We start from the raw sequence: 25551 nt of genomic DNA on the forward strand, positions 1-25551 counted from the left end.
GCTATATTAGACCCAAACCAGAGAATAAAGGATAAAAGTCAAAGAATTTTCTCCATCCTTTTAGAAGTCGTCAATTATTTCATTTTAAAAAAAAAAAATAATAATCAGGCTTATCTGACCAGTACCACTTCAAATTACTGTATTTTTGGGGACTGTTTCTCTACCAATCTGTATGGAATGTGGACTTCAATGTTTATCCATTTTAAAAGGCCTGCACACTCAGAACTGACAGATTTTTGCATATGAAGGTAGGATGTGTAACAGAACAATGTTCTGTCATGATTTCATATACTGGCTGTGGAACCACACAGCACCTACTACTCCATGGACTAACGCTCATGAAAGAATCAAAGCCATCTTTTAATCGCTAGAAATTTAAAATTTTCAAAGGGAATAACTGTCTTAAATTACTACTTGGGATTTTTAATATACTTACCCAGGAAAGGAGTATGAGTGGTCCCAAAAAAATAGGTCCTTGAACAAGCCAGAGGTCCCTTTGGAGATACACATTGCACTACCTAGTTGTCAGTATTAATAAGATACAAAAAGACCTTAGTAAAAAACATTGGTGCAATAATTAACAATAAGCTAAGTTCCCCTTAAGTCTTCTAACCATTGACATACTACAGGAAGTGTACAACACACTTACCTGGATTTTAGAAAAGCAACTTACGTTTTCAAAGGTATATTTCACTTTTGACTTGACCTGAATGGTTGAAAGACTTTGGAAAGGAGATGAGCTCTGACTTCCATAAGCGTTAAGCATGTGTTTTCAATTTCCTATGTCAACTGCTCTTTTCATGAAGAGGAAAGTGTGTCAGGTTCCCATAACTACGCTTGCACTTGGTCTTATTTACTATTTTCATGACACCCTATTAAAACAGTATCACCTGTACCTGTAAATAAACCACCTGTTTAAGAACAATGTCAGAATCTGAGGACAACAGATAGAGCAAGTACATCAGAATAAAATTGTACTTGCATTTTGAAAGATTTCAAATGGTCTTAATGGGAATGTTAACAAGGGGGGGGGGGGGGGGGGGAACAACATTGGAAGTGTTTTTACAGAAATATGGTTAGACAGAGCAGCAAATGGAGGATGAGATTTCACTGGGATGCTAAAACAATCCTTTCTCAGGCTTCTGACACATGCAAAGAGTCCAGAATACCCACGTCCGTCCATTCATCCCTAAAGCATCTACGCATGAAATGTTGTCATGACAAGATCATAAACTCATTCCCTCAATCATACGTTCACGCCACGATGACCTGTACTCAACCACATCCATCTCCTCAGCAGCACAGACTCTGGACTCGCATGACTGACAGACACTCCCAGAGCCCATAGAAATTGGCTTGCAGGGAGAACTACACAACGCAATCTGCACACTACCTCTCCTCCTTCGCTGCGAGTTACCTTCTTGATCACCCAAGCCCAGCCAGCCAGAGGATCTGAATTCCCTGGGGTCGCTTCCCCAGTTACGTCCCCTGCACGGCGGTGCAACAAGCCATCGACCTCATCATATGTTTTAAAACTAAGCTTTTACTTGAAAATGGAAACAAGTTAATCTTACAACTTAATCTTAACATTCTTTGAACACCAGAAAAATTTTCAGTTTCATGAACTGTTCAGTTGCTGAAGCATACGCTGAAATTTGAATACACAAGTATCCTGCATCTACTTGCAAAGTCATTATCAAAAAAAAGTGTCTTCCCATTTCTTTTTAAGAAATGGCTAAACAACTCTGATTAAAATAAAATCTGAGTGTCAGAGTTAAGTATATCATATGCATCATCAGGAAGATTTTCCCTTTATGGCTAGGACAAACATCCCCACAAAAATTCCCTCTCCCCCACCCCACACATTTGCAGCACCACAATTAGTTTATAAAGTTACCTTTCTACAGGGGAAAAAACATTTAACACATTCAGCAGTCCCTGATTAAAGAATCAGTACAGTATGACTTAGAGAAAGAAAAAGGAAACGCATTCCTTTGACTGATTATTAAGGTAACATATGGGGGTTTATATGTTAAGAATTGGGCATTTAACTCATAGAAGGTAAGCATTTTAAGGGCACAAAAAATATATGAAAAAAATATATGCTGCTTCAAAGTATCAGATAACTACTTAAAAGCCTTACCATATGCTTAGCAGTGCTTCCACCAAGGCCAGTGTTTCGAACAAGATGTCCTTCTGATGGAAAATTAAAGTTACCAGAGTTCAAGTTTTCCTTAGTTGAGTGGCTACCAAACAGAACAAAGGGCTGTCGGCTAGGGCTGAAGAGAAAAGAGGGTATCACTACCAAAATACTTGAAGAAAACACAAAACAATAAATGAAATCAAAGCTTTCAAGTCTGACAGACCAACTATTGAATTCCTTACTAAAAGAGTAGGAAGAAAAAAAAAAAATATTACTACAGCTGCAGAAAGCTTCTCATTGAAAAGACCAAGTTCCAAAGAAAAACTACTTGACTTAAGAAGACTACAGTTTCTTTCATATACAAGATCATATCTCAAGGTTGTTTCCCAAATGATATTAGAAGGTTTTTATTCCTCTTTTTTTAAAGTAAATTGCCTTGAAAAGCTGACTAGCTTAAAGTTTACCATCTTGAAAAACCCTGAAATGACTACACTGGAATTAAACAAAACTATTTTGGTTTTAGTTCTGGCTTTGGGCCCAAGACTCAGCTGGAGAGGTCAAGGTTTTTCTTTTCATTATTTAAATGCAAACAACATAGGATGCTGAAAACAATAAAGGACATTGAACTCCACCGTTTAACTCCAAATAAAGAATCTTCAGAGACATTCAAGTAGCTAAGCAACCTTTGTTTAGCTCAGAACAGCAGAATGCTTGGTTTTGTGACATACAACAAACCAGTTCCTCTCTCAGATAAAATTATATGCTGACATGAAATAAATCTGACCTGTATTTCCCAGCTCATATTGGCTAATATTTTGGGTTTTTAACTGCCCTGCTTTAAGCATTTGTCTTGTGTGTGTTGTGACGCACAAAAGGACATCAACTTATTCAACCTTCATTTTTAGTTGGTTTTGAGTATCACATAAATAGGACCAACATTTTCAAACATAGCTGTCCTGTGTAATGAGTTCATGAGTTTGTTTAGATCTCTGACCATGAAGGAATTGATCATGTTAGAATTATGTTCAACATGTTAGAAGGTGGATGGTTTCAAACATGTTGACATTGTATATTTAATAACTACACCATTAAATCCCACGAAAATTCAGCTTATCCTTCCTAGAAGTGCCTTTGCGTATTTTTTTTAAATATGCAAAGATAAGATGTGATATGCTGAGATGGTCCCAAAAAGAATTATAAACATTATGACATCAGAGGTACGGAAAAAACGTATTAAGTTACTAGTGACACCACAATTTTACAGGGAATAATGAGCAATACCTGTTATCTGTTATATGGCTTGAGATCATTCCATGACTGAAGTAACTTCTGAAAGGCTGTGAAGAATAATTAAAAAAAAAAAAATTAACAAGCAAATGAACAGAAAGCATGATATGTCCTCACTATCATTAAAAATAAACCTGAATTATCCTTCTCAGAAAAAAATCCTGAACCCTCAAGAACTACTTCCAACCTCCATAAACAAACCCAAACACCATTAAGTCTCATATATGTTTAAAAAGCAACAACCACTATGAAAAAACACTGCACTACTTTCACCCATGTTGTATGTTACCATCAGTTATGTTTGAGATTTGACACATGCAACCTCAGCTTGTTAGGAAGTGCACATACCAAAGCTTCCACTAAAATGGAAGTCAATCTACCTACAAATGGAGATCTTTTGCGCAGGCATAAAACAGCTAAGTTCAACTATCAGTGAACACTTGACTGAATTACACCAGGCAGTCCTAAGCCATCATAATATGGGTAGAGGTAAGGTGGGTGGTGAACTTAAAAATGCGTTTCTACTCCTCAAACATCAAAGGTGAGATGGGGTAGAGAGAAAGGAAAACAAACAAACAATGCTGAATAATAACTACTTCTGCATGGATGATGCTAGCATTTCAAAGTATTACAGAAGCAGGCATACCTCCCCCGCCTGAGATTCCGATAGTTCCAGAATGAAGGGAATTTCAGTATCAAAATTAGCAAAAAAGTTGGTCCACTGGTGTTCAAAAATCATTAAATCCTAGAAGAAAAATATTCAACATTACTTAGTAAGGCAGGTGTTACATCACAGAAAAAAGTAAGTCACAGATTGTACTAAATGAACACAAATTACTTCAGAACAACGTAGACTACATTTCACTACGCAGTATAGAAAATGGCCTGCACAATGAAACACTTAAATACAAGAAAATAAACATCATTTAGAAGGTAAGGACCTTCTGCTGCATTTTAGGGGGTCTTTTTTGGGTGTGTGGTTTTTTTTGGTGGGTTGGGTTTTTGGTTTCTTTGAGAGCCAAGAGGCAGGAGAGGGAAAAGGACCAGAGCCCCGCCCTGTTTTTAACCCAAGTACACTGTTTTGAGATCACTCATAACTCAAATCTCATGTTTCCCATAAAATTTCCAAAATAAAACACTTGGACAGGTGTAATTTTCAGTTTTGAAATCTGTATATGGTTCTGCAGTAATTTGTATCTGATGTTAAATAAGCTTACGGACAGAAAATGAGGAACAAGGTGGGGAATTTGGAAAACTCGTGGTATACAAGCAGCAGGCAATCCTTTCTTTTATCTGCATTTGTGAAAACAAAAAGTTAAGTGGAAAAGGAAACACTAGTAACACCTTACTGAAGCAGAATAAAAAAGGAAGATGACTACAGTTAAGTGGTGCATTCAAATTAATCTTAAAAAAAACCAGAGAATCAATAAAAAGAAAATAGTGTGTCACACTGACAAAGCAGGAACCTTACATAACTAGGCAATTTTAAAATACTTCAAGATTACTTGCAGTTACTTGTCACATACTAACTTGGAAGACAAGAGACATCCTGATTTTAGGAAGTGTAGTTTTTCACATATATGTAACAGGCAAAACCAGAACTATGACTTTAGCAGTGGTCTAAGCACTATACAGTATTTTATTTCAGCCACTTCATTAATGCAGCAATGAATGAAATTTAGAGAATGAATGTTGATGAAACCTTACAAGCCTTCCAAAACACTAATAAAGCCTGTATTAGAGGTTAAAAATGAAGGTTTACATTTAGATGCAGAAAGTATCATTGGAGAATACTGTAGTCTCAAATAAGCTTTTCATAGAAGCTAAAGGCTAGGAATTGCTTTTGTCAGTTTTTTGGCACATGGCAATATTTTGTACAGAACATTCTTTTACATCCCAGGTCAAGTTCAAATCAGAAGGTTTTGAAATCAAAGTTGTATTAACAAAAAAGATATACTTTTTTTGCTAATACATACCAGCTTCAAACGCTCTTAACTTCATCCTCATGGAGAAAAAAAAAATCATTTTTTAAATAACCAATTTCTATAAAAGCAGAGTTGTATGAAAACCGCATTTATAAATTTTATTCAGAAAACCTGAATTCAATTTAACAACAACTTTCTAGTTTAAAACTCCAAACTAGGATAAGTAAGTCTGTTTCAGGGTAGACTTACCAGGTACAAGAAAAGTCCCAGACATTAACCTTACTTGTACAGGATGGGGGAAGTGAAGTATCAGAGTGTGACTAAGACTGACAACCTTGTAAACTGTTATGACATTTTGATTTTCATTACAGCAGTTGATTAAACAACCAAATTGGTGTGAACTACCAGTATTTTATTAATAAAAGATACTTACTACTGAACTTACTACATACTGAAAGCTCACTTTGCTGCCAAGCTAGAACGTGATGAAAAATTAACAAAATAATATATACTAATAACATTGTTTTCTTCTCTAACACTGAGATCAGCCCATCGTATTAAAATGAGGAATCACTTTACACTGTATGTCTATATTCCACAAAGCTTCAGGGCAGCCACTGAGTGTCACTGTTACCCACTTAAAGTGGTTACAAAGCAGTTCTGAAAGCGGTTTTTCCTGGAATGGCTGTAAATTGAAGTGGAATTTTTTTCCCCCCTTGCTGCAAAAGGAGGATTAACACACACAAACAGACCAACTTTCTGCACTTTGTACACAGTCATATGGCCTGAAGAACAGTCACACCATTTACAAAAACCTTTAGGAGAATTTCAGGCAAATTAAGAAATTCAAGGAATCCAAGACAAGCTGTTTTAATGTTTTGTAGACTTCTGTGGTAGATTTGAGGAAAGGAAAGAGCCTGTAAACAACAGTATGCGGAGCCAGTAGATTAACTCCATAAGCACTATTAAAAATAAACAAAATCACAATTTTGCTCTGGGGCTAAACTAACAGACTAGTAGTTGATTCAGAGTATTTAACCTGCATTACCTCAAAGAGCAAGTCCTCCAAGGAAACAGGATCCATCTTGCTGTATGTCTTCCACAAATCAACACTGACATCCATTAACTGAAAAATATTTTAAACACAATTCTGTGAAATACACCATGAAGAATGTCACAGATTCAGGTTTAAGCCACACAAACAGACTTGCAGCACACTGCCCATGCTACCAGTCGTCCTTAAGTATGAATTCAGAAATATTGTTTCATGCTGGTTACAAAAGAATTGACCAGATGCAAGTGTTCTGGATGCTTCAGAGACTCATCTCAAGTAAGGCTTTGATATAGGTGCAAATTTTTGCCTACATCTTTCAAATAAATCATTTCATGAAGTTTTTCAAACTAGCAATCTTTCGACTAGCAGGTCGAGGAAAGTGATTCTGCACCTCTACTCTGCTCTGGTGAGACACCACACACACACACACACAGCGCTACCTCCAGCTTTGGGGCCCCCAACACAAGAAGAACATCGACCTGTTGAGCCAGTCCAGAGGAGTCCACGAAGATGCTCAGAAGGCTGGAGCACCTCTCCTATGAAGACAGGCTGAGAGAGTCGGGGTTGTTCAGCCTGGAGAAGACAGGGCTCCAAGGAGACCTTAGAGCACCTCCCAGTGCCTAAAGGGGCTACAAGAAAGCTGGAGGGGGGCTTTTTACAGGGGCCTGCAGTGATAGGACAAGGGGGAATGGCTTTACACTGGAAGAGCAGAGATTTAGGTTAGAAGAAATTTAGAAGATTTAGGAAGAAATCTTCCCTATGAGGGTCATGAAGCACTGGCACAGGTTGCCCAGAGAAGCTGTAGATGCCCCATCCCTGGAAATGCTCGAGGCCAGGTTGGACAGGGCTTGGAGCAACCTGGTCTGGTAGAAGGTGTCCCTGCCCATGGCAGAGGGTTGGACTAGATGATGTTTAAGGCCCCTTCCAACCCAAACCATTCTATGATTCTATGGAATTGTGCTAATAGCAAAGAACAGCATCAACTGGTGCAAGTAAAAGGGAAAGATCAGTTTTCTGAGACAAGAAAGAAAAGCAGCAGATTCCAAAATTACTCGTCCTATGCACCAGCCAATTCTCGCTGTAAGCGTAATGTAAATATAGGCTAAGCTAGTTTAACCTAACAGTTCGCAGTACCTTCTTCCAAGTACTAAGATGATGCATATGAGAACACTAGTCAAAAACATATTTATTCTTAAGGGAAACTTGCATCTGAATAATTCCTGCATTTACAAGGTTTCCCACCACCCACTTCATTAAAAATGCAACACTGACTGGAATTTTCTTAAACTACTTCTTTACAGTTATTCCACTTACTCATATTATTAGATAGGGCAGTAATGATTTCCCATACATCACTTCCATTCACCTACCAGTACAGTAAGTTCTCTGGATTATAGCGCCTTGACCAACCCTGACTTCGACTTCTGTATTAAGAGAGCAACCGTGCTTAAAACACTGAAAACAAGTAGTAAGTTATCATCATCAGGTTATCTTCAAGTCTTACAGCACAGAATGCACAGCAGAGGAAGAAAATCAGTTTGAGGAGCTAAAAATAAACTGAGATCACTCCCTTTTAATAATGGCACAAGTATTCACTTATAGATCATTTACAGTGATCTCAAACGTACTTCCTCGTATAGACTGGGTTTTCCTCCCCATCTGTGACACATAGGAGCTGCCTAACAGATAATCATGCATAAACAACTACATAAAAAACAAGAATGCCACTTCCCACTTGTAATTCCCTTATGACTTTAAGGAGAAAGAACTCAAGCTGGAACTGCTTGAACCGCCGGAGCTAACACACTTAATCTTAAAAATACATACCGAGTATTTTCATTGTTCCTTTTTAAATCTGCAAGAGTATAGCAAAGGCAGCATCAACTCCCACAATGAAATAGGAGAGGCTCTGTCTTTATGAAAATATCACCACGCTGGGTCTACACAGTTTCTCAAAGCCTCTATGGATTCATGAAGTGAATTGGCAAAGGTAATAAAGATCCAAACAACTCCTGAATTCACAGTCAAATCCTCCTTGACTAATTTCAGACATTAAGAAGGGCTACTGATACTTAGGTACCTCTCCACAAATGTGCTCACCTATTTGCACTTTGTACTTAATGGTTTTGACAGGTTCACACAACAAGATTATTTACAGTACTGGTGATAGAATGAAGAAAAGAAAAGCATGAGGAAAGGTATCAGTGGAAAGAACACAGTGCTCAGAGAAAGGCACACTTGCACTGACATAATAGATTTTTGAGCAAGTGTGTACAGTACTGCAAGTGATGAGACTTTTAACAATAGTACTATTAATTCCTTGGGTTTCTTCCAGTTGTCAGAAGTCAAACAAAGAACATTCTGGCTGTAAAAATGGATGAGTGACTACAAAAATAGGACATCTGCATTTCTGTGGCAGACATCCAAGAAAATGAAATAAAAGAAGTTTCAAAGTAGTACATAAATACAAAGCTGTCCTCTGAAGATGCTGTTTGAGTATAATTAATAAATAAGTGAATCAAATGACACAAGTTGCTCAGAGTAGAACAGCAAGTCGTTACCAAAACTAGGGGCATCATCCAAAATCTTAACTGTTGCCCTATTCAGCAGGCTTCAAAGACCCAAGAATATATCATGTTGATGAGACAAGTAGATGCATCTCGTGTCAAAACCAATGACCCAAGAAATATAGTCACTTATTCTCTGTTTATCTCAAGGCATTTGTCATTAGCAGCTTCTTTTGCACTGCTCTTGAAGACCTATACCCATCTAGCAGAGTTAAAAGTGTTTCTGTTATCGGCAGAGGAGGCCTTCAAAGACAAGGAAAAACAATTCTAAATCACAACTGGGGAGCTGGGGATGATGACCAAACAGTCACAGTTGATCCAGGACAGAGTGCTGTGCAGCTTCTAACAGAGTCTCACAGCAAGACTGCACTGTTTCCCTCCTTGCACATTCAAAACACCGCTTCATAAGATCCTGAAAAACTTCATCTAACTTTGAAGTTCACTTGAGCAGTGAGTCAGCACTAGATGATCTTAAAAGGTACTTTCCAACTGAAATAATTCCATGATTCAATTTCTGCTTCAGAACGGAAATGGAAGAAATTTAAAAACATAACTACTCACTTCATATTTCATTGTAAAGAAGCCATCACCCCCGATTCCTTCCAGTGCAAAAGCCTGCACTATTGGCCACTTTTCAACAATGAACATATCAAATATCTGTAGATGACCTGCAAAAGAAATGTTTCACAGAAACATTATCTCACAAATACTGGCAGTTTAACTTCCTGTGAGATCTTAGAGCTGTTCTGAGACTCTAATATAGGATGTCAATTATCCTGCCTTTGTACAACTTAAAATCGGTAATTGAAAAACATTTTTGGGAAGAAGGTAGCTTTCAGAAACTTTTCTCTACACCCTGAATTTTTCCCCTTTTTTCCAGCTACCAGGCTAGCAAAGAATACTATGTCTCCTTGCGAATTTAATTCCAAGACCATTAGTAAAACTGTGCCTCTTAAAATTCAAGATAATAAACAGGGAGCTTTGCTTACTCCAATTTCTTCAAATATTTGGCCTTAAGTAAAATACTGTCAAACATCATCCCTGTGTTAATCAGAATTTTAAGTTGGGGGAGAGAAAAACTATTCAGCCTGGCACTCACTGATGAAGCTGTAAGCCATCTGAAGTGTGATCATCATCCCTAGATAATACTTCTTTAGATACTTCCTAACAAAGAACCACCATACTTCCCCTATGCCCTGACTCATTAACGAATTTTTAGGCAGAGCCTATCACCCTTTCCTCAGGAGAAGCAATGAAGAAATAGGAATAAAAGAAAACACACCTCAAAACTGAATTAGCTTGGTTTGAACTTACATGGTTCAAAAATAGAAGGCAATTTGCTTCCCCCCCGTTTGCCTCTCACTGTACTATGGATCAAAACCCCCACGTGCTCACGCTGCACAGTGAAGTACATGCACCGCATCGCTTTCACATTATTCACTATTGGGGATACTGCAAAACACACTTTACTGAACAATGTAAGATTACACTGTTCAGGCTGCAAGGCTGGCTACACATCATAACAGGAAGTCAAGCAGTCCAGTTTTTTCAGTGCTAAAAAAGGGAACTTGCATAACGAAATGTTTATTCTTTCCTTATATAAAGAAGTATTTATCAGGAGCTCTCATCTGAACAGAGAACTTCTGTAGAAGCAAAACACGCTTCTCTGAATGCAAATTATTTCTTTGCCTCATGCTGTGAACATTCACTCTTCAGATGAAGTCTAAGGGCTTACATTTTTCAGAAAGAAATCCAACACAAGTAAAAAGAGGTTAAAAGGAAACTATTGACATATTAATCCTTATTTCTTACCCAAGGCATGGAAATCTTCATTCCTTGAACTGTATGACTTGCATGCTGCAAAACACTTAAGACTACAAGCACAAAACAAGCTAACCTACCTTGGCAGCTGTACGGAATACCAATGCGACTGCAATCTCGAACCATGTCTACAAAGCTGGAAATTTTAAATTCCTCTGCAGCTTCTTCATCTTCATACTGAAAGAAGTCATTTAGAATAAAATTTGATTAGGCGTGCCTACTTTGATTGTTAGCTTTGCACTAGAGGGAATATGCATTCTACTAAATTCCACAGCAAATATCAAGTAATCCACTAAAATACAACCTAGAGCCTCCAGAAGCTAAAGAACCTTTTTAGTCCCTATATTTTGGAAACTCCATCATGGCAGTGATGTATTCAAGCCAATGAAAATTGTTCTTAAAAACAAACTAACAAACAAACAAACACCAAACATCAGAGCAAAGATTTTAATAAGGTTATATGAAGGCATAATTATATACTTTATTTTCAGCTTTCAGTGAAGTCTTTCTACATCATCAACTAGATGCTGGACAATTTTTAAACAATGAAAGAAACTTAGATAACACCAATTGATGTGCCTCAAAAAAATTGCCACGGAGGGAAAAAAAGAAATTATTACCAGCTTAACAACACTATAATGGGAAAGTCAGCTGTGACCTCAGGTCACAAAACAAGCAACAAGAACCAGTTGCTGTCTGAGGGAGAGGTATGTGCAGGAAAAGGAGGAAGAAAAGAAGACACCACCATGCAACACCAGCTTGCTGTTTCACACTAGTAGCAGACTGAAGTTGTCTGAAGACTTCAGCAGACTGGAGAACAAATATCCTACTTATGGCTCAGAAAAATAAAAAAACTAGACTGAAGAGAAAAATCACACAAAAATCATTTTTATAGCAGGAAAAAAAACCCTAAAAATACTCTGATTTTTATCTGAAAAGGTACAGTTTAGCAGCAAGTCTGAAGCAAAGAGGCCTAGCCCCACTGGGTACTTGAGTCACTTGCTTTCTGGAGCAAGATCAGGCAGCGGTGTATTTTGTATATTTATTTTATTTTTCTAGGTACAGTGCTCTGAACTTAACATCAAGGTAAATTAATTATTATTAACTTTTTGTACATAGTTCTTGTAAGCTTCAGGATATACCCAACAAATACATTTTAAGAACAAGTTCTTTTAAGACAAGCCTGAATTTAAGATGCAGTCCAAGTTCCTCCATGATGTGTTCTTTCTTCAATCCCAGGAAGCCAGATCAAAGTTTCAGTTCAAAGCCAAGCCCCAAACAACTGCCAGTTTCTAAAGACTTAAAATGCCATTAGAATAAGAACTTGGTTTTTGGCAGGGTGCTAAAGGCTTGCCTACTATCTGCTATTGCAGGTATAAATACAGCCTGTTCCATGACACCCAGAAAAGCCTCATTAAATTTCAGTACTTGATCTTATTTAGCCATTTTGAAAATGGGTATTCTTTAATAATACATGTTTTCTTCAAACAGCTAGGATACTCAAATTACTAAGGTCTAGTTAAAAGCAAGCAGGAAGGAGGAAAGGAAGGAGAGGCTATAGGTTCTGTCAGATTCATCAAGAGCTGCACAGAGCCAGGTATGGCATTGCTTGCTTTATTTCTACAACTCTTGAGCTTTTTTTAAATTTCATTTTTACAAATGCAAGCTAAAGTTATTTTTATCACTGAAAAGAAAAATGCTTAAAAGCCACTACAAGCAATCCTCCTGTAAACAGGATGCACATAAAGCCTATGACAGCAACGATTCTTCTTCCTTTCAGAAGCAATCTAGGGAACTGGCAATTTTTGTACATTACAAATATGCCTGGCAGTGCAATGCTCAGCTCATTCACGTGAAACAGTAGCGAAGTAAATCTTGTATTTTCAGCTTCAGAAATCAAGCTTTTCCACTCATTTCCACAAACAGCAAGGCATATGGTTTACCTTTCTATTTACACCATTATTTCAAGCCAGTACTGTGTGATTAAGGTTACTACCTACCATGATAAATCACAAAGAAAGTCCATGAACAGATGCAGCTTAAAATTCAATAGCTGCGACTGCAGTTGTGCTAGCAATACTGTGTTAAGAATCACCCAATTCCCGATTCCAAAATGCATGTTTTACCACCATCAGGTATGCCTCAAGATTTGCCCTTTCAGTAGGAATTCTGGCAACACACAAACCTTATGAAGCCAGGCTTTAGATTTTGCTACAGCATGCTTTAACCTGTAGCTCAGCTGTTTACATCTTAAGAAGTAATTAGCCCTCTCTATGCAGTACTCATGGGACTGTATCTAGAACGTGTATGTGGATTCCAAAACCGGATGTCTGCAAGACAGACATTGACAAACTGGAGCAAGTTCAGTGGAGGACCACCACAATGATCAGTGGGTTGGAGCACTTGTTGTGGCAGGAGAGACCCAGGCTTGTTCAGCCTAGAGGAGGCAATGGCTGGACCGCATAACTGCCTTCCAACATCCACAAAAACTTTATTGAGGTGGTGAAGTAAAGCTCTTTGCAGTGGTCTGCAGTTGCAGGACACATGACAATGGGTATGATTTAAAACAAGAGAAGCTGAGACTGGATAAAAGGAAAACAATTTTTCACTGTTAGGGTAGTCAAATAATGGAGCAGATAGCCAAGAGTTCTGCAGTTATCATCCTTGGATGCTTTCAACATCCAACCACAAAAAAACTTGAGTAACCTGATCTGATCTCATCACTAACAGTGCCTTAAGCAGGAATTTAGACAAGATGATCTCCAGAGGTCCCTTCTAACCTGAATTATTTCATAATTCTGTGATCTAAGCTATCAAAAAGCCACAGAAACACACAATCGATCTATCATAAGCCCCATCCCTTTCAAGCTGAAAACTCAAGGAAACAAAAGGCTTCTCTCCCCGACCTCCCGGTTCATTCTTTCTCCAGCTTCACCCATTAATATCGCAGGCTCCTAACCCTTTCCCTTCAAATTTCACTATAATTCAAATTTAGAAATGGAACTACACAGAAACGAACAAGCAGGGAAGCTTCCCATGATGGCATTTAGGAAGAAGCATTTCCAGTCTCAATTGGAATAAAAAGGTTCTTATTCTACACCTAGACAAACAGTATTTTTATTTTTTACTCCTCTAACAGTACTTCACTATAATAAACATAGCTTTTCTAAGAGTAACTTGACTTTTAAATGCAGGATGAAACTCACGTCACTTACATGGTCCAGTGAAAGTGAGGTTAATAGCTCTTGAAAGGAAGTTGAAAGTTAAAACAGAAATACATAATAAAGTTTCTTGATTTTAAATAGCCTACTAAGCCAACCTTCTCTAATATTCTAAAATTATTGGCATAGAACACATTAAAACACTGCTCTGGTAGCAAACAAAGCTATCATTGGAAATCTCAAAGCTGACTGTGGTGCTTGATTCAGATTCTGCATTACTCAACCCACATGTTTTTCCTCATTAAAAGATCATTGACTCATGTCAAAACAATAGTAATTAGTGGGAGAGGGGAGCAGTTTGTCTTCATGCTCCAACAAAGTATTAAAAACATATTCTTCTTGCACACATTAGCAAAATTCTTAATACCCATATAGATTATACATATACACACACACACATACATGCAGGTCACTCCCCTACTGAGTGTGAAAAAAGAAAAAAAGACTTCTGGGAGGAATGTTAAAAAAAGTTCCACTTGGAATTATCAGTTCATTAGCAAGTTCATTAGCAATTCTTATCTGCATTCACTTTCCACTTACCTCATTTTCAGTTAGACAGTGAAAATGCAAGTTCCTCCAGTATGCCACATACGGCAAAAGATGATTATAATTCACAGGGTTGCAGTACAGATGGACACTGTCAGGTTTTATTAATATGATTATATCTGCAACAAGCAGAAAAAAATATTATTCCAGCATCAAGACACCAGCATACATAGAAGAATTATAAGGACACAAAGAAAAAGAAACCTAAAAAAAAACCTCACAGAAATTGAACAGAAAACACTTTTCCTATAATGTACCTCATTAAAAGAAAATTGTTTAACTATTTGAATATACAATCACTCCCCACATCTTGGAAAAAAAGGACAAAAAAAAGAAACAGTTGGCAGCCACAGGCAGTTCCCAGTAGAATAGTACTTCTTATTGTTCCAAACAATTGTGGGTTTATTCTGAAGTCTTGTACAGAACTTGCGTCAGCCTGTCCTTTGAAAAGCCAAGAGTGTCAGTGATGAGCCCTTACAGAGCACTTACAAAACTACTAACTATAGTTGCTCTTGCCTGATATTACATCAGAAAGTTGCTCCAACTAAAAACTAGCCTATGGGGTAGATATTCAACGTTTCATGCAATTAAGAGAATAATCATCTATGATCATGGTGACTGGCCACTTTCCAAATATTACAAAAGTGAGTTAATATGTTAAAGAGGGCCCAAGTATTTTAGAACTCCAGGAGTATGATCACTCAGCAATTGGTAACACATGTACATACATACCAGGACTGAATTAGGACTTCTTGGAATGGGCTGTATTTGTTTAGGCTTAGAATTTGGCAGGGGGTGGGGCGTGTGCATGTGTTTAAAAACAAGAGTTCTTCAGCAGCATTTTTACGAGCCATTTTTTACAAGTATATACACACTCAGAGATTTACTGACTTACTTTTTTTGAGGTTTGCCCCTTTTTCTGCTTACCCTCCCTCCAGAAAGACTGCAGAATAAGTAAAAATGTTAAGCAGATTACCATCAAGAACTTCTTCAGGAAACCCAGTTCTTTCAAAGTCGTTGTTATTCTGGCTATACAAGCCAAAAAGCAGGTAGTTTGCCAGTTCCCTGCAACCTTCATTGTATCGACTATCTATTCCTGCAAAAGCAAAACCATACATGAAGTGTCATGTGTCCTAATATTGTACACCTGAAGAGTTTGTTTTATTCCCTAATAAGAAAATAAAACAGGAGCATTAACTTAACCCCCTCACATAGTCAGTGGGCACAGATGCCTATTGAACTTACTGAGAAAACAGGGTAGGGGAAAGTTCGCTGTCACATGCTGACGTTCAACCCTTGACCTAAAATACACAGGCATTGCTTAAAAAAAATTAAGTCTAGTTTTCTGCAGTACTCCGCATCAACAAAAGTACAATTTTATCCAGTAATTCAAACTTAAACATCTGTCTGTATGCAGTATGAATTCTAATTAATATGTTCTTGATTGAAGCTTCCTAACAAACTAATCCTGTGACCTAAATCTCCTGCTTTAGACTACATGATTAAACATTATCTTATCAGTATTATACTGCAATCCCTGAGTCACCAGAAAGCCAGTGCAGACTTCTAACAAATCATGAAAAGATATTCTGACAAAACATACGGTATACGAACAGCTTCCAAGTAAATTCTCAGACAGGTCCTTGGGAAAATAAAATTAAAACAACTGAAGATCTGGAGCACAAAGAAATAGAAGATAAATACAAGAAAAAACAAGCCACAGATTTAGGAAGTATTTTCATCTCCCTGGAAGACAGTCACAGTCATAATTCCTAATTCTGCTGTAATAAACCAAGTTTTCTCCAGAAGTAAAACCATGCATGAAGCAGCATGCCTGACACCCACACTTGACGAAGGTCACCCACCAGTCTTGCCTTGCTATAAGATTGCTGATAAAGACTAACAGCAAGTTTTCCTACCAAGTTACATTAAGGTACAGTTGGATGGTTGCCAGCAAATAAAAAATTGTTACCACTGTCCAAAGGAGAGATCAGCACACTGATAATGTAATAGCACAGCCTGAACATCTGGGTTTCAGGACTTAGATCGGAAACCAAAATACTGCAGTCATCTGAGCTTACCAGAAACTGGAACAAACCCCAGGTTCTCCCAATTATGTTCCTTTTTTTATGTTATGCTTCAGCTTTGAAGTGCTAACCAGATGCCCTGTCTGCATCCAGCTACTGAATCCTATACCTTAATAAACTCCCTTGCTTGTCTAGTAAATGACCTTTGGATAGATCATGTATATTCCAAGGTATCAGATATTTGGTCTAAGGCTACAGAAGAGACAAATACAAACACTTCAACCTGAGCTGAAGCTATGAAACTCTGTAGTACTGCTCCCCGCTCATGGCTTCACAATTAACAGCACAAATAACACACTGTTGTGCGCACTGCACTCCTTGAACTGTGGTGGAAAAAGAGGAAAGCTACATCACACCTGCCCCAGCCTTCTCAGCCCTCAAAAATCTTTCCTGCCACAATCTTTGAATCCTCATTCCTCTATCCAGCTTCTATCACTGATCTCCCATTCATGTATATATGTCCTGGGAGCATGATCTTTTTAAAACAAGTCAATGCGGTGTGTTTGAAAGCATCCATTGACAGAATATCAAAAGCCTTAGCAGCCAATCTGTAACTCAGGTCCATGGCATCAATAAGACTCATCTCAAGAATGTTCAGACCCAGTAAACTCATTTTTCCCCTCTGCTGCAACATTCTGTCTTTGCTGTGCCAATAATTTTCTGCATAACCAGACTGCCCTGAATCTGGGAACTCTAAGACAGAGGGGGTGCAAGAGAGGGATGAGAGGGACAGCACACTGTCTCTTTATTTACATTTCCAGCCTCATCAAAGCATGCATACCAATCTAACCTAGAATTCCACGGGACTTGACACACCAGTATTGGTGCCAAAGCCCCCATGTCTCCATGGGGTTTTAGTTACTACAATCAAGCGTGGAGACTCTGTTCTTCCAGGAAGAACCATCCCTTTGTTCGAGGGAATTCCATTTGAACATAATCAGTCTCCTTGAAACCAGCTACAGCCTTAGAAAGCTAGCACACACAATGTCCTGAAAATAATCTGTCTTACTGATCACTTGCCTAACTGAGGCAAGTTTTGAAGGCAGATGAGCCATAATCCTGGCACAAAGCAGGAGTTCTGATAGTCCCTTTCAGTGGCAGCAAGCTGTTAGATCAGTTGTTCTGCAAGCAGCATTACTTCTGTTTTGCAAGCAAACATCACCTATCTTATCAAACGTTACTCTAACAAGGCACCTCTAACTACAGGCCAAACAGTGTGGATGAAAGCAGCCATGGCATTTGTACTTTTTTCTATCAGGTTTACAGGTGGGGTTTCCAAAGCCTAAGGCTAAGCAGCCAAGGCAGTGTGCTCAAGGACAGGCTAACACAGTCAAGCAGAAAAAGGAACAGATGATTACAAAGTCTGGAAGAGCAGAAAAAAATGAGAAACTCCTCCTTTAAAAAAAAAAAAAGTTAAGATGTCAGCATGACTTGAAGAGTTTGAGGTTTTATCTGGGTGCACCAGCTCTTCAGGCTTGAAGTACAGAAGATCTTTAAAGCTAAACACCAAAACCCTGCTTTTTAAGTTAGCGACAGAAGGAGGGGAAGACAAGACAAGATGTTAACATCAAAAAGATGATGTTAACAAGGACGACAGCTGATAAACAACTCGTACAATAAAGGACATGGGTAAATATTGCTGCAGAACACTGATAGGCTAGCAGGGAAGGCATCAGCTTACCATGAAACAATTAGCCCTCCAGAATACTTGGGTTTTGTGGTTTGGTTGGGGCTTTTTTTTTTTTTTTTTTTTAAGTATCCAGTACAGACAGGAGCTTTCATACTGAGGCTTTAATAGTATACTACAGAAACATATGAAGTTAAATTAACAGATATAGGTAGCAGAAAATAAACAGGAAATGAAACAATGACAAAGATAAGATACCTCCAGAAAGCACATCAGGAGTCCTCAACAGAACAATGGGGATGGCTATTAATTAGGAAACCCCACGCCTGTCTCCAGCTGAGTTTAGTAACTCCCAGCCTATTCCCAACTCATCACAAGGGTGTAGTTAGACAATGACTCAGTTGAACAGCTCCCTGCTGCCCACAGAGCTATTCCTGCTCCTTCTCCTTCAGTCAGTGCTCATCTGACCTCTCAGTGAGCTGATTTAGTTTGCTAAATTGGCAGAAAACTACTCTGGCCAAATACAGGGTAGGGGGGGAAATAAATCTGTCTGTTCAGTAAGATGAAGTGGGTGCAACATATCAAACAACCACCAGCACTGACGCAAACTGCATGTGGGGAGGGACAAAGAGGAAAGGGAAGAGGAGCAGTTCAGGGGCAGGCTGAGACTCCCTTTTGCACAGCAAAAAGCATTCACCCCAGACACCTCTCATGTCTGTAATTTCACAGTTGCTAAGCCGACATAAACATAGCCTGCAGGTAAAGAGAGCCCTGCTTTGTCCCAGCCAGTCTCAAAAATCAAAACAAAGAAAAGTTGTTCCATAACACATTAAACAACCACGTGAGCTCTAGGGACACCAGGCAAGTAGCAGAAAGGTGAAGCTGGAGAATGGACAGATCACCTTCAGATATTTGCCCAAAAGCCACATGCAGTTGTGGAATTGCCATCAGAAGTGACACAATAATCATTAAAATAGTCCCTATTTGGAAAGGGAATTGGATGAACAATCAGCACAACATACTAAATGCTAGTGAGGTTTCTCCCACATCCTAAGTGCAAGAGCTCTGTGTGGGATGGGTGTATCAGAGAGAAAAAAAAAGAAGTTATCTAAAAACATAGTAATACACGAACAGAACCAAGATAAAATAAACTTAAAGAGTACAGCCTCTAAAGCATTCCAGTCCTCTTCAGGGAGGATAAAAACTAAACATCAAGGTCTGTAAAAGTTTACCTTAGCTATGATGAACTTTGAAACAGTCTGATCTACAATGGGAATAACAACAACTACAGTCAGATGTCTAGACATACCCTACTGAAACTAAATACATATCCTCAGAAATTGGATCAACTTAACCATGAGCTGAAAATCTGTTGGGAGGTAAGATGCAAGAAACACCACTGTTAAGAAAAATAGTTTAGAGTATAATTTGTTTGATATGCTGTTTTCTTAGCAGCTTTAACAGCAACACACTCCAGCTGAGATATCACAGCTTTTTAAAGATGTCTGACATGCCAACCTTCAAATTCCTTTTTCCTGTCAGTTTCGATACCTTTTCTCCCCAGCAAAGAATGCAGGAACGCTACCATTCAACCACTTTAAAATAAGGTAATAGCATTATTTTTTAAAAAAACAGTTATAACTGTATTTAAATAACTGTTTCAATAATTGGTCAGTTCTCATCGCTCTTTGGAATTTCACAATGCTGGTTTTAGTTTCAGTATAAATATTAATCTACTTGAAGCAAAGCTATAAAAGTTTATATTGTTTTTATCTCACAGCCCAGTATGTAAAATTAAAGTTGGAGTGAGGGAAAAGCATTAATTCTAGGTCATTAAAGACAGCCAAGTGAAATATAACATGCACTGACTGTAAAAAAAGTTATGAGTATGTTTTCCATACAAGTCAACAGGACTCAAAATGTAAGACTACATATTTTTTGTCATCTGAAGCTTGCATTTGAAGACAGATTTAATGTTTTTATAACAGACTGACATGCCTGCTTAATCATAAGTTATGCAAGAAATTCTACAGGCTACATTAGACAGGTCAGATTAGACAACAGTCTCATTGTGGGTGCTGAAAGATTAGTGCCAAGCACAAGTCTAATAACAAAACACACTTGCTGTATTCCTATAACACAAATGTTTATTTATTAAGAGGTATGGTCTTATGCATGGACTTAAATACTCCACACTGAGGATTACACAAAGCAATTCCTTTTGCCTGTAATGCTTTCCCTAAAGCTGTACAATGTCTTGAGTAACCACTCTTTGCTTGGAACTGACTTCAGAGTTAAAAATGGTCAAGAAATACTACAGTGTCAATGGCAAGATGGCATAACTTTACATATTTTATGAAATTAGACTCTAGCACCAAAGGTAAAAAAAACAAGTACTTTATCCTGTATGATTAAGTTTCATTGTAAGGGTGACACAGTGACCTTAATAGGCCTTCTAGCTGTAAATTTGCTACTTAGCCAAAGACTTCTTAAACTCTTACCCTAAAGAATGTGGGCTAGGATGAGTCATGCTATACAGTTAGCATCAACCATAAGAGAACTAGGTTATACACATTTACAATATTTTTGTGGCTCAATAAATGAGCTTCTTCAAGTTTTCTTGCTACATTGTTTAAAAAAAAAAATAACCAAGCCACGCCCCCAAAAAAACCCTGAAAAACAGGCTGTTGTATCATTTCATAATGCAAGCCTGTTACTACACATAGCTTCTTTAGGGCTACGTTAGATTTCTCTATCTTTAACTGCAATACATTATTTAAACAATCACTCCTTAGTCCTTTTCTCTAAGGAATTTCAATCACCACTCCTGATTTTTTCCTTTAGTGTCTTGATAGTGATTATATAATAAGAAACAAGAGACAATGTTACATACAGAAATGATATTAAAGCAGTACAAAAACCCCTGTTACTTTCCTACAGAATACTTGCACATGCAGCTTTATTTCGTATCACTCTTCTCTCCCAACCCCAGAAGCAGCACTGAAACCACATGCTGTTTATCTGCCACCATTTAACTTGTAACTGCTTTCTGGGTTTCTCATGTGACTCTTTAAATGTATTTTGAATTACTTCTCCTGAGGCAAGACCTCCCTCTCCCTAAATTCAAGTTTTATTAATTCTGTCAGTTTCCTAGTTATTCCCCCCATCCCCCCACCTTATAAGCCAAGCCTGTTCACATCCGCCACCCTCCACAGCTCTGCATATCACAATCCCCGGCCCTGGCGCTCCTCTGCTCTTTTCCACTCCCTTAACCTCAGCACCTTCTAATCCCTTCCACTTCCCAGCCTCCACAGGAAAATCAGCTGCAACACACGTGCTTTCAGTCTTGAACTTTTATGCCAAGCACCAGCTAGAAAGCAAACCCTGCCTAGACAGCTGAATGTTTAGTCCACTTAGATATACATTAAATTCTCTCCATCTTTCCTTCTATTTGGACATTTAAAAAAAAGACTCTCTTTTCTGTCCAGCTACTGAATTTTCATCAGCCTCGCAAGAATGTTGATATTATTACTATTGTACCAAGTTTGCCTGAAATTAGTAAACAGGCTTAAGTAACAATGTAACAATCAGATAGCTGTCCGTTCACTGAGAAACAGGGCTGGGGCTTGGGGCAGGAAGCAGATGAACTTCATCTTTCTGAAACTCATGATACCTTTATCAGTACAGGGAAAACAAGAAGGGGAGGGGGGCGGGCAGGGAAGAGTAAAACTAACCTAAAACACAAAGGATTCCATCAGGTTGCGATTTGCTGCTCTGTGTCAGGATACTCTGAATGTTTCGAAGGCGGCTGCAACTGCAAAAGAAAGAGAATTCATCCTTAAGGTCAGTGTTTCAAAGTGCTCAAATTTGGTAGGCTAAAGAGTTGACATAGCCTTTTTTCCTTTATTATATAAACTAAGTGGACACACTTCAACTTGAGTATCTTTTGTTTGAAATACATTTAGACCTCATATCAAACTATCCCCAGATTATTTATTTTTGTCCACGGAAAGATGAAGAACATAGCCCTGAGAGAAGATTAGAACCTGTAACTACCCCTTCTAACCAAGCACCCTGTTAATCTCTAACCTCTAGCAAAAATGTCTGTTCAGGGTCCTTCTCACCAAGCCAGCAACATTCCTTTCTCTACCAGAGAAGTGGAGAGCACAGCAACACGGGGCACGTGATGCCCAAGCAGAAAACTAACAAGGGAAGGGACCGCAGTAGCTCCTACACCCCAAGAGAAATCTGCTGAAGATGTTTCAGCACCTCCAGCACCATCAGATGGCTTCCACCTTGTTTAACTATGTAACACAGACACATCCCTGACTTCTTACAAGATCCAAGTGAAAAGCAGGATACTGGTGTAGGACAAATGGGGGGAAGGCACAGAGAACTGTTTCCACTCGCAAACCTGAAGGGTCTCATCCACGTCCTCAGCTAACAAAGCACCAGTGTCATGCTATCCGCGGTGTCCCAGTGATGCTTTTGCCTACCAGTACCACAAAACCCAAATGGGTCACCCTGTCGTTATTACAAGCACATACATTAACAGAAATGCAGAACCAAGGGAACTTTCAGACAGGAAAGAGAAAGCAATTATTAGCAAACACTCCAAGAGACAGCTCCTGACCAGGAGATTTTCTCTTATTATTTAAGTTTCAGGTGCTACAGTTCTTCCTTGAATCTGGCATTACCCACTATAATTTTATTTTGTCCATAAAGGAAAAATATAGAGCCAATACTCTGATTTAACGTAGCAAAAGCTGAACTCTAGAAGAGTGTCACTTTGTAAGAAAGACTTTTTTTCTGCAAGAACAATTAACAAACTGAACTTATACTAGTGGGTTTCCAGCCAAAGTCAACCACAGCTCAGAACAACTCTAAATAAATACTACTTAATGCAATCATAAAAGTAGGAACTTTTCCCCCCTTCTATACCCAAAGAAATAACTAGATCATCTTCGTAAGATACACATTGCCTCTCTCATGACTTCTGTATAAAAACCATGACATTTTCCTAAAATGAACAGTTAGGGAAGTTTAGAAGCCTAAAATATAATCTTTAATATCTACATTAAAAAGAAACGAAACCATACCAAGTCTTGCCAAGATTTTCATAATCAAAATTAATTGTTTATATTATAAAGTTGAATTTGATTGTCCAATGTGCCTTTAAGCCAGACAAAAAATTCAGCTACAATAGCCAGACAAAGAGCAATATAATTTCTGCTTCTAGGCAACATTTTGTGAGCTTGTTTTAATACAGATAGAAGGCAAGGAATTTCACTGCTGGTATTACTGAATGTATTTCTTGTTTATAGCCTTGTTTATATAAGTATGAGCTGTTCAGCTCTAGGAAACAAATGTCTCTTAGAGAAACACTGAAACAGAACTAAATTTATGATCATCTCAAACAAGAAAGTAAGGTCAAGTATTCCTATTTTCATAGTAACTTCTGTCAAGTAAAAAGCAAATAAATCTTTTCAGTGCTACTACAATTATCATGCTCTACTTTCTCTGAAAGACAGAATGCACACAGAAGGTTTACGTTATAGCTAATCTAAATGCAATCTGAACATCTGCAGTAAAGGACAGACATTTGAACATTTGTCATGGGGAGTACAAAAGCAATGCAAACCACTCCAATTCTATTTTTCCCCATTTTTAGGTTGCCTATTTGAATTCTCAATCCCTCAATTATTCTTTTTGCCTAAAACTTCCCAATTCATATTATATGCTATACTGTATCACAGTCCACTGTGTGTATGAATAGATATTTTGATCCGGTCTTAGACACAGAAACAGACATTAAATCCACTGATGACAGCAAAAAGACACAATTAGGCACTATCAGATGCTCTTGCCCAGGTAGGTGATGTCATAAAGTTTGTGAAAGAAACACAACTTTCTGCTGCACGTTTTAGCAACTTCTAATTAGAAGTTCTTTAAAACCTCACCTAAAACTGAATCTCACAGCTATCCAAACTTAAGGTTTTGTAGCTTATTCTGGAAGATTTTCATCTCACCACTAAGCAGGACCTCAGACTACCTAGATGAGAGATGATGGCAAGCTACACAGTGCTATTATTTTTATGCTCCTCATGTCACGAGATCAAGGGCAGAAAGTTACTAGGCTCTTCACTGTGGTTACACACGAATTTGACTTATTTCATCTTTAGTATGCAAACAAGCGTATAGTCATTTAAGGACCATCTGTGGGCAAGTAGTATTGCTAGAGCCTCTGTAAAATACAAGAAAATGGAAGCAACTTGATGTAGAAAGCCCACATGAAAACAAATACACTTCTCAACCCACCTGCAAAGGACTGCTTAAGAGAAGCCCATGCCTCCCAAGACTGTCTAAAGGACAGAGTAAAAGGACTGTGAGAAAGCATGCCAAAGGACTTCTGCAATGACACAAGCAGCTTCCATACTGCTTTTTATTAAATCATTTACCATATCAGGGGATGCATCTTTCTGCTTCTGCTCAGTGAGAAAAGAAACTGTCATCAGAAAAAACAACTATGAATACTTGCGATCTGAACACGTAAAAGGTAGATTCTAATTCAACTCCTCAGAACCAAGATGCAAAAATCCTTCTACTACCTGTGTTCAACTGTTACTCTCAAGGCAAATGTAAGCAGCCCTCCAGCCAAAGACAGGTTCTTCTGGATTGCAAAATATTTTTAAAACCTGTTATGCATTACAAGCAGACCATGAATACATACTTTAATTTTGCTATCCTCCCCTCCCCTTACTGACCACTTTTAAAAGAAAGGAATGATGGGAACTCAATTTGACAAAGAACAAGTATGGAAACTGCTTGTAAGAAACTCATGGGGAAAAATGCTCCCATTTATTAAAAGAAACATTATTATACAATACAAGGTAAGTTATTCCTAAAATCTTTAAATCTTAATTTCACACTAACAGGTTCAACAAAGGGCAGATCTGATCAAATATGTTTATAACTTAAAACAAAGTAGTGTTGTAAGTCTCTGCAACAAGACCGGAAGAAAAAAGCAAAATACAGACAGTTTTTGTCTTCTTTAGCTCTGTGAAAGTGTTTTCTGATCTGTTCAAGCAAACCATGGTCAGGGTGAAAAGGAAAGAGGAACTGGGGGAGGAAAGTAGTTGCACATTTATTCTAGGTTGGGTATTTCTTTCCTTCCTTAAATTTTGATTTAAGATTCAGAACTTTACTCTCCTAGAATTACTTTCAGTATCTTGCAAAGAAATTATAACTTTGCTGCACCCCTTAAAAATACATA

General features: G+C 38.1%; 1 protein-coding gene across 3 annotated transcripts in view; it reads right to left on the bottom strand.

Moving 5' to 3' along the window:
* Positions 1 to 25551, bottom strand: part of DNAAF9 (dynein axonemal assembly factor 9) — a 79231-nt gene that overhangs the window by 45817 nt on the left and 7863 nt on the right. For 2 of the 3 annotated variants that reach the window (XM_056344260.1, XM_056344269.1), the window contains exons 2-11: positions 22013 to 22092; positions 15541 to 15660; positions 14559 to 14683; positions 10878 to 10974; positions 9538 to 9644; positions 6404 to 6481; positions 4077 to 4175; positions 3425 to 3480; positions 2144 to 2279; positions 437 to 518 (exon numbers count right to left, since the gene is read on the bottom strand). In XM_056344260.1, coding sequence (XP_056200235.1) covers positions 437 to 518; positions 2144 to 2279; positions 3425 to 3480; positions 4077 to 4175; positions 6404 to 6481; positions 9538 to 9644; positions 10878 to 10974; positions 14559 to 14683; positions 15541 to 15660; positions 22013 to 22092 — 980 coding nt within the window. Of the gene's footprint in view, positions 1 to 436; positions 519 to 2143; positions 2280 to 3424; positions 3481 to 4076; positions 4176 to 6403; positions 6482 to 9537; positions 9645 to 10877; positions 10975 to 14012; positions 14042 to 14558; positions 14684 to 15540; positions 15661 to 22012; positions 22093 to 25551 lie in introns of those variants that run through there. The other variant, XM_056344278.1, reaches the window with a different exon arrangement.

Source organism: Falco biarmicus, chromosome 1 (genome assembly GCF_023638135.1).
Source record: "Falco biarmicus isolate bFalBia1 chromosome 1, bFalBia1.pri, whole genome shotgun sequence".
NCBI lineage: Eukaryota > Metazoa > Chordata > Aves > Falconiformes > Falconidae > Falco > Falco biarmicus.